The sequence below is a fragment of the Lactuca saligna genome, chromosome 6 (genome assembly GCF_052625555.1).
Source record: "Lactuca saligna cultivar CGN05327 chromosome 6, ASM5262555v1, whole genome shotgun sequence".
Lineage (NCBI taxonomy): Eukaryota > Viridiplantae > Streptophyta > Magnoliopsida > Asterales > Asteraceae > Lactuca > Lactuca saligna.
Genome location: NC_136422.1, coordinates 182,107,120 through 182,118,984, shown reverse-complemented (window position 1 = coordinate 182,118,984; position 11,865 = coordinate 182,107,120). Strand labels below are relative to the sequence as shown.

The 11,865-nt window shown below is 36.4% G+C and overlaps 1 protein-coding gene across 1 annotated transcript; it reads right to left on the bottom strand.

Annotated features, from left to right (window-relative positions):
* Positions 1-3,195: 3,195 nt before the first annotated feature.
* Positions 3,196-5,588, bottom strand: LOC145001827 (agenet domain-containing protein). The gene is made up of 4 exons (XM_078961170.1): positions 4,976-5,588; positions 4,098-4,586; positions 3,501-3,980; positions 3,196-3,301 (listed from the first exon to the last, which is right to left on the bottom strand). The coding sequence occupies exons 1-4, from the start codon at positions 5,435-5,437 to the stop codon at positions 3,251-3,253; spliced, it is 1,482 nt and encodes a 493-aa protein (XP_078817296.1). The 5' UTR covers positions 5,438-5,588; the 3' UTR covers positions 3,196-3,250.
* Between the last annotated feature and the right edge of the window lie 6,277 nt (positions 5,589-11,865).

Sequence of the window (11,865 nt, the reverse complement as noted above, 5' to 3'; positions counted from 1 at the left end):
TCCCTTCAGTCCTCTTCTTATTCATACGCTTTTAAGCAAAGCCAAGGCTCCAAATTGTAGATCTAGCTTCTTAAGGTATAGTTTCCACGTAAAGTTGCAAACTTTACATGTATTAACGTAAGTTGGTAGTTTAGAATCGGATTGTTATTATTATTATTCTTTAGGGTATCAAAGTGTAATTATTCTTTTCTTTATATTTGGTTGTAATCTGTCCAAATCAATATAAAATCAACGTTATCAATTCCTTATTCCTGTTAACATGCATGTAAGGCCCAAAATGCCAAAACCAAGCTAAGGAAGAGGTTTAAGCCAAAGAGAAGGGCCAAAGCTTGATAAATTCGATAACTTTATGACTATGAGAACTTAGAGGATATCTAACACTAGAATGATCAAGGTAACAACTTGTTACCTTCAAATGGAAGCCAAGACGGAGTAGGTACTGGATCTACAAGCTTCTGATGTAACCTCTTGAGCCTTCAAGTTTCTTTCACTAAAACTACCTTCCAATCTTTTACACACACAAAAATGAGGAGTAATATGCGATTAGGGTTTTATGAGGTTGAGGGGGACGATAAGAGAGGCAGAGGGTGGCTAATGAGCCTTTAAATAGGGTGCAAACCCTAAATATTAAGGTTTTCATGCACAGCCTCTACTCGTCGAGTTGGGGTCCTCCAACTCGTTAAGTACGTTCCATAAATCATGTGGCCACATCTCATCTGTACACGACGAGTTGGGAGCAACCAACTCGTCGAGTAGGTTCAAAAATGAATATTAAACTTTAAAATTTATACTTGAGAGTCGAAGTGTTACAAAAACTCACTAACCTTTGGGCTTACAGTTTTGGATTATGTTTCAAGTACCTCTGAGGATTGTGGAAAGGCAAAGGCGTGATCGTGCACCTCCTCATGTTATGTTTTGTGATTTTGGGAATAACTCTGATGATGAACATGTTTTTATAAACTACAATGTAAACAATTATGATTTTGGTTGGTTTGAAAAGTTTAAATCTTGTTGAAATATTATGAGTGTTACAAGTTGGTATCAGAGACTTGGTTTGAGTGAATTGGAGGAACACTCGTGTGAATCCAATCTCAAACTAAGGAAAAGATTTTAAAAAACAATTTTCAAATGGTTTCCAAAATAATAGAGGATGATGTAAGGTGTACGATCAGCCGAAGCGAGTAAGTTACCACACAAGTTATTTGAGATTATGTTATGTTATGATTAGAACAACATGCTAGTGACATGATAGGGATCCTCAGAAATCGTATGATAGAATTGCCTGATGTCTGATGCCTCATCTTCTGTTTCCTCTAGGAAGTGAAGGTAGAGTCGTAGAGTGCCTAAGTATGTTAGAGGGAAGTTTATTGTTAAGGTTGTTATGATTATCCTTTGAGACAACTACGGGTAGGTGTGGAAGGTAGTATGAGCACATACTAATGAAAGTACATGAATGTACTCGTAGCAAGGAAGTCACAGCCCCTAGGGCTTTATTGGGAGTTGGTTCCCGTTTTGGTTATATGTGTTATCTGATATCTCCCTGGTGTATTTCAGTATGGTAACTACGAGGAGATTTGAGATCGTATCTGCGTCGGGATCAGGAGCTGGCAGACAGATTGGAGCTGATGAGTTGGATACTAGGAATAGGGGGATTCTCCATGGGGAGGTTGTGGCGATCGTTCGGGATCAGATACCAGAGCTAGTTGGGTCTATTAAGACCGCGATGATGGATTTCTTTGATGACAAATACGTAACCATTGTTGAGACTATTGTTGTTGCAGCCTCCGCAACCATGACAGCTATCGTGACTTCGATAATACGAAGTCCTCGACTTTCGATGGAGTTTAAGACTCGATCATAGCCGTAAAGTGGCTATCTGATGTTGAGGGATGCTTTTTCACCTGCTCTTGCCCAGCTGACCAGAAGGTCAGGTGCGCTTTGAACCTATTGAGGTCTGGAGCGAAGGATTGGCGGAGACTAGTCACGAGATCATATTTTACTGAGCAGAGGGCCGCGGTGTATTGGGATCAGTTCATGGAGATGTTTCGTACTTGATATGTGTCGCGCGTTGAACGTGAGAGGTTGGCCCAGGAGTTTTTGGACCTGAGGCAGGGATCGGAGTCGGTGACGGAGATCACCTGGATGTTTACTGAGAGGGTCATTTTTGCCCTGAGTTTGCTTCAGAGCAGGCTTAGATGACCCGTTATTTGAGCAATGCTCAAGACGGATATCAGGCGGTTTGTTTCCACCCAACGGTGTGATTCTTTGTTGGAGTTGCAGGAGGCCGCAGGCGGCATGAGCTTGAGATAAAGCTTTAGTTGAGAGAGTTGAGACCAGCCACAACACAGTTGCAGCCAGTGACGAAACGGTTCAAAGCCGTTGATTCTAGGTTTGGGGTCAACGAGGCCGCACTTGTGGAAAGAAAAATAATGAATTACACATGTTAATTGTTGAATATATAGGAGATAAAATAGAAATGATAAAATAGGTAAATAAAATAAGAGAAGAATTAGAAGAACTTTTTCTTAAAAAAAGATTGGATGGATAGTATTTACTAGCTACCATGCCGTTTGTCAACCCGAAAGACCATTAGTTCAAGCCTCTACCTTTAGTCTAAGGTGTCGTTTGTTTTTTCGAAGCGAAAATGTCTAAAATCTGCGAATCACTTATGCAACCCTCTGTAGCAGAAGAGGAGGACCAAACGGCTGCAGTTTGTAATAAAAAGTTTGTTTGTTTTTTAACTTCTGCAGACTGCTGTAATAAGTTAAAGTAAAGTGTGAAGACGTTTGAAGCAGAGGCTCAAATGTTGCATCACGCAGTACACACGCTACAGTTTTTAAGTTAGAAGTCTTCTAAAAAACATACAACTACGAAGAGCCAAGTGTTGCGCGTCTTCTGCGCGGCGCAACAATAAGTTGTTAGAAGAAGTTTTTTTAAAAAAACAAACAACACCTAAATCTTTAATCATTACTTCAAGCCAATACCCTAATCTCGCATTTATGTTTTCTTTCACGTCTCTCTTCACTTATAACATCATTTTTTTTTCTTTTATTTTTTCACTCACGAATATCAGCATTTCATACGTATTTTGATCCAACCACAAAATAAAATAAATTGCCTACAATGGTAAAAACAAGGAAAGTTGCTATCAAACTCATTAAATTCCAACTCTTGGATTAAAGATAAGATATTTAGCCTTTTTCAAGAACCAAATTTACAAAAATATACAACTTAACTTCTAACATAATTTTCAAATATTACATGAAAAGCATCCATCTTCCTTTACATTGCTTGAAGCCTCCTGAAACATGAATTCAGCTTAAATGTAAGAAATGGCAACCTACTTTCATCACATCAAAGTTGGATGTTCCATTACACAAATAAACAAAAGTACATTACTATCTTTTGCATTTTGCCCCATAAGTCTGTACCATTTGCAACAGATTATTTTGTTATTTTTTTTTTTTTTATATGAAAATGCATAACAAAGGGAATTATACCGTAGTAGCACGTAACCATGCACCATCAATGAAATCTTGATGCAGCCTCAGATAGTCATGCCTGTATTCAACCACACTCTTTGTTGCCCAAAAATAAACGGCATACTTAAACTCCTTCATGGTTTTAAAAACTTGACCCATTTGCCACCCGTTGAAATCCCAAGCATCGACCCGATCATTTACTTGAAATTGATTGGGTGATTGAATGATAGGTGGACAAGGTCTCATGGACATCACATCAACCTCTTCTTTTAAAAGCCCATTATTATCTGTTGTTTTCAGTGTCCGATATTCCACCAAGTATTTACCTTTATTTACAGGGCCTAGAATCACTGCAGGGTACCAAGTGGTTAAAAATCCATTTTCACCGTGTGCTATTTCTACTTTCAGCCCCCGTAAAAGACCTACCATTAATGTTCTTCCACCACCTGTTTGTAATTTTACTTTTTCAGGTCGGGGTTTTTCCAAAAGTTTCGGTCTCTGCATACATTCAAAGTAACCTTATTTACTCGTATTTAATACATTATACATGCATTAAAAAGTTACCTAATTTGATCTCAATCAATGTTAAAAAACAATATTGAATGCTAGACTTACCAAGAAAGAAGCAACCCATTTTTCATTGATCAGTTCTTGATGAGGTCTTAACTCGGAATGTAGGAACTCATATTCCTCATTGGTTATCCAAAAGTAGACTGCATACTTCAATCCACCAAGAACTTTTGAAACATGACCTACCCACCATCCATCATTATACCATGCATCCACTTCTTCAAGCATCTTAAAACGATCCATTCGATGGATTGTTGGAGGAAGAGGCCTTACATTTGAAGCATCCGCCATTTCCACAAGTGGTTGCATTTCATCATCTGTTTTTAAGGTTTCATATTGCACCAGAATCTTAGTTTCATCTATTGACCCGACCACCATGGCAGCATACCAGGAACCTTGGTACCCTTCTTCATAGCTTCTGACCTCGACTGGTGTACCATTTGGGAAGGGATCAGGTCTTAAAGTTTTTGATTTACATACTATCCTCAACTTTGTTCTTTTGTTGGATTGCAAAACCAGATGAGATGACTTTTCCTGTGGTTAATCATCATAGGGTAACATCAATATATATATATATATATATATATATATATATATATATATATATGTGTATCTATTTGATTGATTGTAACATGTAAGCATAAATAAATAACCTAATTCGTACTTCATAACAGGAAGTTAATCAAGTTATCGATAGCTCAGGTTGCCATTGTTGGCCATGGACTCAAATGTGAAATAGGAAACTTCGGCACATTAAACTCCTCTCGTCTCCTTTCTCTTGTTGAATACCAAAATCCTAATTCTAGTATCGAGAAGGAATAGGATTTCATTCCTTGGATTGGACATACACATGTAAAACATAAATGGAATCTACATAATGAAAATGGTGAACTACAGAGAACAATAAATAATAGTGTTATTACCTGTGGTGGATCAAGAGTAGAAGGAAAGGAAGATCTATCACGATAAATCCTAACCCTCGATTTCTCCACCACTACTTCAACCGCACCACCGATCACCACCTTATACATGGAATTCTCCAATACTTCCTTCACTTCCCCCCTCCGCCACCCATTCTCGTGAAATGTCTCCACCTCTTCCCCAACAGCGAAGCAACGGTGTGGCTCCGCCTGTGTCACCGGCCTCCTAACTCCGTTAATTACGTTGACGTAATCCCTGATTTTCTTTCTCTTCCGTCTCCCATCCTTACTGTACCGTTCCATATATAAGGTAGTGAACTTCACATGTAGAGTCCCCTCCGGAGACGGAGAGTTCATTATGGTTGCTGGAAACCAGACTGGAACGTCACCGTCGTCGGTTTTTCTAAGGACCTCGATCTCGTCACCTTTTTTGAAGTCATGGTTGCAGCTGCCGTGAGTAGACATTGATTACCGTGGGGTAAAACCCTAGGAGAGAGAAACCTAGAAACCCTAGAGAGAAAATTTAGGAGTAGGAAGTGGAAGGGAGAAAGAAATCAGTCTACAGCAGTTATGTGACGATGTCCATGGCCGTAAATGGCGACTTGGATGACCGTGTATGCCTCCAGGGGTGAGGTGGCGACGTGTTCCGTGAATATTTTAAAACTAGTTCAAAACCATAGAGGATTTTCGGTAAACTAATTATAAAACATATATTCATTTTCATTTGAGAAATTTGCAAATATAACCAAAATTGTTAATTCTTTTTAAAAATTAAAAAATTATACAAAGTAGCCACAAAAATCGCAGGTCGTCATATGAAACCGGAAGTCAAAACGTAATAACATAAAAGTCATAATACATGGCCTGGATAAAAGAGTTATAAAATTGAAGATGGACTTCCATATGCTATATGCTATTTGATTAGATCCATTGCGATGGAAAAGCCAAATATAAATAGGGTAATGTTATAAAAATTCTTAAGTTTTCATAAAATATTCGGTTTTACCTTTTTTCATATTTTACGTTCGATAAAAACGCAAATTTGCATATATTTTTGCATTTGTACCCTTTTAACAGGTTACTAGGTTAGTAGACAACTAACAACACACGTGGCGTGCCACATGGTGCCGATATGGCACCACATAGATGCTGAGGTGGCATTTTCATTATCATATTATACTATATTATAAATGAAGTATTTTTCTTTTCACAACATTCATTTGAAACTCTTATGTATTTTCTTTTCACCACATTCATTTGAAGCTCTCATGACTTTTCAAATTTTCTAATAATAATAAGTATAAGTTGGTTAATAAGATTAAATAAACATCAAATCTAAAGTGTAATCATATATTAATTAAATTTAAATATTAAATAATATTTTTACTTTCACTTATAAAGTTATGTTTTTTAACTTTAACATATTATACTTAATTTATTAGTTTTAATATGTTGTTGAATATAAACTATTATCATTTTAAAGATACAATTTTGGAACAATTTGTATAAAATATTTGAATTATTAATTTAAATATAACATTACATGGTCAACTTAAATATAAATTTTAATTTAACTTAAACAACCCAAAAAATATTTTCTAATAGTTAAAAGTGATAAATTGTAGCATCTTTCTAATAATGGTTATAAGTTGGTTAATAATGTTAAATAAATATCAAACTTAAAGTGTAATCATAAATAAATTAAATTTCAATTTTAAAATAATATATTTACTTCTACTTATAAGTTATGTATTTAACTTTTAACATATTATACTTATTAGATTTAAAATGTTGTTGTATGTAAACCATTATCAGTTTAAAATTACAACTTTTGAACAGTTTGGACAAAATACTTAAATTGTTAATTTAAATATAACATTAAAGCGTCAACTTATATATAAATTTCAGTTCCACTTAAAAAACCAAAGAATATTTTGTAAATAGTTACAAGTGATAAATTATAGTGATAAATATCAAACCTAAATTGTAATCTCAATTTAACTAAAATATTTCCTAAAGATATTTTTACAATCGTTAAAAGTTCCTGCTTCCATTCTGTACAACATACCAAGTCAATAGAAAGTCAAACTCATTCCTGCTATCATTCAGCACAATTTAGAGTCCGTTTGAGAGTTCTGAGCCTAGTGTCGAGAGTTCATTCGGAACTCCTCGCGGATTACGAAACCTCTTATGACTTTGACTCAGAAGGGAGTGGCCATTGACTAGGAAGACAAGCAAGAGGAAGAAAACCTTGGAAATTCAAGTGAGAGGCCAAATCCTTTTGGAAATCTCACTCTGGGAAGGCTTGATACGCTTCGGAAAGCGTGGTAAACAAAATCCAGAATAGTTAGGACCTTCGAGATTCTTGCTAGAATCGGTCCTATAACTCACAAACCCAACCTACACCACAAACTCAGTGACGTACAGTTTACCCTTCACGTCTCGAACTTGAAACCGTACCTTTCCGTTAGGACTCTCGTAAGTCCACTCGACGAGATCGAGATCAACGAGATCCTCACCTTCGTGGAAGAACCGTAGTGACCCTCAACCAAGTGGTCAAACGAACAGGGCAAACGCCGTCGCCCATTGGTGAAGGTTCGTTGGGATACCAACCGAGGACCCGAATTCACTTATGAGCACGAGAACCAATCTATTAGGAAGTTTCCCCATCTCCTTGCTCGATTATTCATGCCTACTCATTTACCTAAATTCTAATTTCGGGATGAAATTCCCTCTAACGGGGGGATGATGTGACAACCCGAAATATCCATTCTGTACAACATACCAAGTGAATAGAAAGTCAAACTCATTCCTACTATCATTCAGCACAATTTAGTGTCCGTTTGAGAGTTCTAAGCCTTGTACACTAATGAAGAAGTATCAGGGTTTATCTGCTGAATTTATAGCACAAAGACCGAGCCTTAAGCACATTAACCATGAGTTCACGGCCACCACGTGGGATTTTACGGTCGTAAACTCCATGTGGGCTGTAAACTCACCTTATATGGTGAAGATGAAGGCCATTTGTCCATTTCTTTCATTTCCATGGCCTAAATCCTCTCAAGTACCATCCCGATCTTCATCCCCGATCTTCAAAACTCGTAAGTTTCTTGCCCTAACTAATTGATATCTTAGATGATCTAGTGATCTTACATGATTTCATCCGTGAAATCATTCCATTTTGTAGATTTTCAAGATCCACCAAGAACACACACTCGTGTTCTTGGCCAATATCGACCATTTGAGCTCGTAGATTGTAAGTACATTTGATCCAACTCATTGTACACTAGGTATATCATGTTTAGATCTTAGAAAACATAAGGAATCATGGGATTCAAGGAGTTTACGGCCAAGAGATGTTCTTGGGCCGTAAACCCCTTTTAAGGGTGCAAATGTCACCCTAACACTTTAGTAAGCCTTGGATTTTAGCATAGAACATTACCCCATGAACCTAAGGACCAAGATTCACGAAATGGTACTCCTTACCATGAGTTTACGGCCGTAAACTCATGGGGGAGTGGTCCCAGGGCCGTGAACTCCAAGCAAGGCCATTTTAGGACTTTAAACCCACCCAAACACTTGTTTAAAGCTTTAGAGCACTTAACCAATTAAGCCCTTAGAGTTTTAAGCCCCTTTTGGTGACCAATGGAGAGTTTACGCCCAGGAGTAAACTCCCCTGGGCCGTAAACTCCAGTAAAGATGGTCATTGGACCATAAACTCCCGTATGAGGCTTTGCACTCCTTTGTTTCAACCCGATAGCCTCCTAGCACTTGACCAAAGTGTTTTCCTCGCAATAGGATGTTTATACATGTTTAATTAGTGGTAAATTCACTAATTGGTTATATACATATGTCTTCATATGTAATTAGGATTATTTTGTATGTCTAAGTCTTCACTTGACACCAAGCACTAGTCCGACACTTCCTTCCGATCCGCTCACTGCAGGTGAGTTCATACCCCTTGAATTAACCTTTTAAATGTTTCTAAACATTTTTAAATGCTTTATGGGGGGATACAAGTTGAAACATGCTAGTTATTATATTAATCACATGTGATTAATAACTAACATGTAAATGGATTTACTATACGTTAGTTGTTTTACCAAAACAAATTTCTTCAAATGACTTTCTTAAACGTTTTTACATGTTTAAAACTCTTTATCAAACTGTCTTACATTCTGTAAGTTTCATTTTAAACTCAGTTAAAAATGTGTTTTCAAACAAAGGTTCCTTTGTACTTAAATTGTCTTATCAAAATACTTTCAAAGGTTTTACAAAACTTCTTTCATGCTTTTATATTATCAAATGCATGTCTGTATATGTATAGGTATACCTTCGTTGATACATGTACATTTCTAGTAACTATTATAGGTATAGTTAGGAGATACTACTTACTATTCCTATTACAAGGAATTACACCAGAGTCAGTTCATTCATGTGTCCATACGAATACATGTTGCTTGTAGAGATACACTTACATGATACTTTTACTTAGATACCTTGTTAAAAGCATGTATGTATATGTATAGTTATATAAATAATGTTTAAAGGACTTAGGAAGGCTAACCTGCTTTATTTCCTTTTCCCCATTGGGTTGTGGTCTGGTAGGGTATCGGGTATCCGTCCGAAGGTCGTTTAAATATAAGTTATATATCATGTGTACATATATAGACATAATAGTTCAAATCAGTCAGTTCAGTACCTTTAGGTAGCAAAGGTATACGTTCATATACTCTTACATGGATACTTGTACCTAGATTCTATATGATGAGTTACTAGTACATATTATACGTGTAAATTTGTTCTGCCTATCCTAGTTCAATAGGATAACTATACGGGACTAACCATTCCGGAACCCACCTGATAGCAACAGAGGTAATGAACATCTACGGATGCCTACGGTTAATACTTATATTAGGGGTACCTTTACGGGACTAACCATTCCTTTAACCTGTTGTTCGCTACAGAGGTAAATGAACATCTACAGATGCCTACGATTAATACTTATATTAGGAGTACCTTTACGGGACTAACCATTCCTTAAACCTACTGCCAGCTACAGAGGAAAATGAACAATCTACGGATGTTCAAGGTTATACATTTCGGCAGTCGTGATGTCGAGTTGATCCTAATACAAAAGGATAACACTTACATGACTATATTTTTCCTATTACTTTTAGTTTGTGATCCATTCACATAAACGACGAGGTAGACTTTATATATTGTTAATAATAGTTATAGAGGAGAAAACCATCTTTGTTATAGCAAAACATTTTAGTCTTGGTATAAGACTACTTTCCATACATTTGAGTCTTGGTAGAAGACTACTTTCAAAACATACAAGTCTTGGTAGAAGACTACTTTCCATACATTTGAGTCTTGGTAGAATACTAATTTCTAAACATTTGAGTCTTGGTAGAAGACTACTTTCAAAACATTCGGGTCTTCGTAGAAGGCTACTCTTTATACTAATAGAAATCGTAGGGATTTGCTAGGGTATTCAAACGCTTTCAACTGCTTTCAAATAGTTCATACTTATACAATCTTTTTCCAAAGGTTTACAAGTCATTACTTTACAGTTTTACAAATCAAAGACACATTAATACTTATGAATTCACCAGCTTTTTTGGATGATACTCGCTTTCAAAATAACTTGTATTCATAGGTCACAAATAGACAGGTACGACGACCAGGTTTTGTGAAGATGGAGAAATCAAGACTCCTATTTTATTTTGATTGTCAATTATGTTGTCTTATATTATGAAAGAACACTTGTAACCAAAAATATACTATTAATGCAATGGATGATGTTGTTGCTTGTTTACTACTTTGCATTGTTATGATACATTACATGACATCCTCCGCCCCAAAACGTTTCCGCCGTTCTCGGTTTTTGGGGTGTGACACTCCACCTCCTGTGGTTTGCTTCACCCCATATCCCCAAATATGCCACCATTTTCCATTGTCGATGTCCACAAAAGGATAACACTTACATGACTATATTTTTCCTATTACTTTTAGTTTGTGATCCATTCACATAAACGACGAGGTAGACTTTATATATTGTTAATAATAGTTATAGAGGAGAAAACCATCTTTGTTATAGCAAAACATTTTAGTCTTGGTATAAGACTACTTTCCATACATTTGAGTCTTGGTAGAAGACTACTTTCAAAACATACAAGTCTTGGTAGAAGACTACTTTCCATACATTTGAGTCTTGGTAGAATACTAATTTCTAAACATTTGAGTCTTGGTAGAAGACTACTTTCAAAACATTCGGGTCTTCGTAGAAGGCTACTCTTTATACTAATAGAAATCGTAGGGATTTGCTAGGGTATTCAAACGCTTTCAACTGCTTTCAAATAGTTCATACTTATACAATCTTTTTCCAAAGGTTTACAAGTCATTACTTTACAGTTTTACAAATCAAAGACACATTAATACTTATGAATTCACCAGCTTTTTTGGATGATACTCGCTTTCAAAATAACTTGTATTCATAGGTCACAAATAGACAGGTACGACGACCAGGTTTTGTGAAGATGGAGAAATCAAGACTCCTATTTTATTTTGATTGTCAATTATGTTGTCTTATATTATGAAAGAACACTTGTAACCAAAAATATACTATTAATGCAATGGATGATGTTGTTGCTTGTTTACTACTTTGCATTGTTATGATACATTACATGACATCCTCCGCCCCAAAACGTTTCCGCCGTTCTCGGTTTTTGGGGTGTGACACTCCACCTCCTGTGGTTTGCTTCACCCCATATCCCCAAATATGCCACCATTTTCCATTGTCGATGTCCACAAAAGGATAACACTTACATGACTATATTTTTCCTATTACTTTTAGTTTGTGATCCATTCACATAAACGACGAGGTA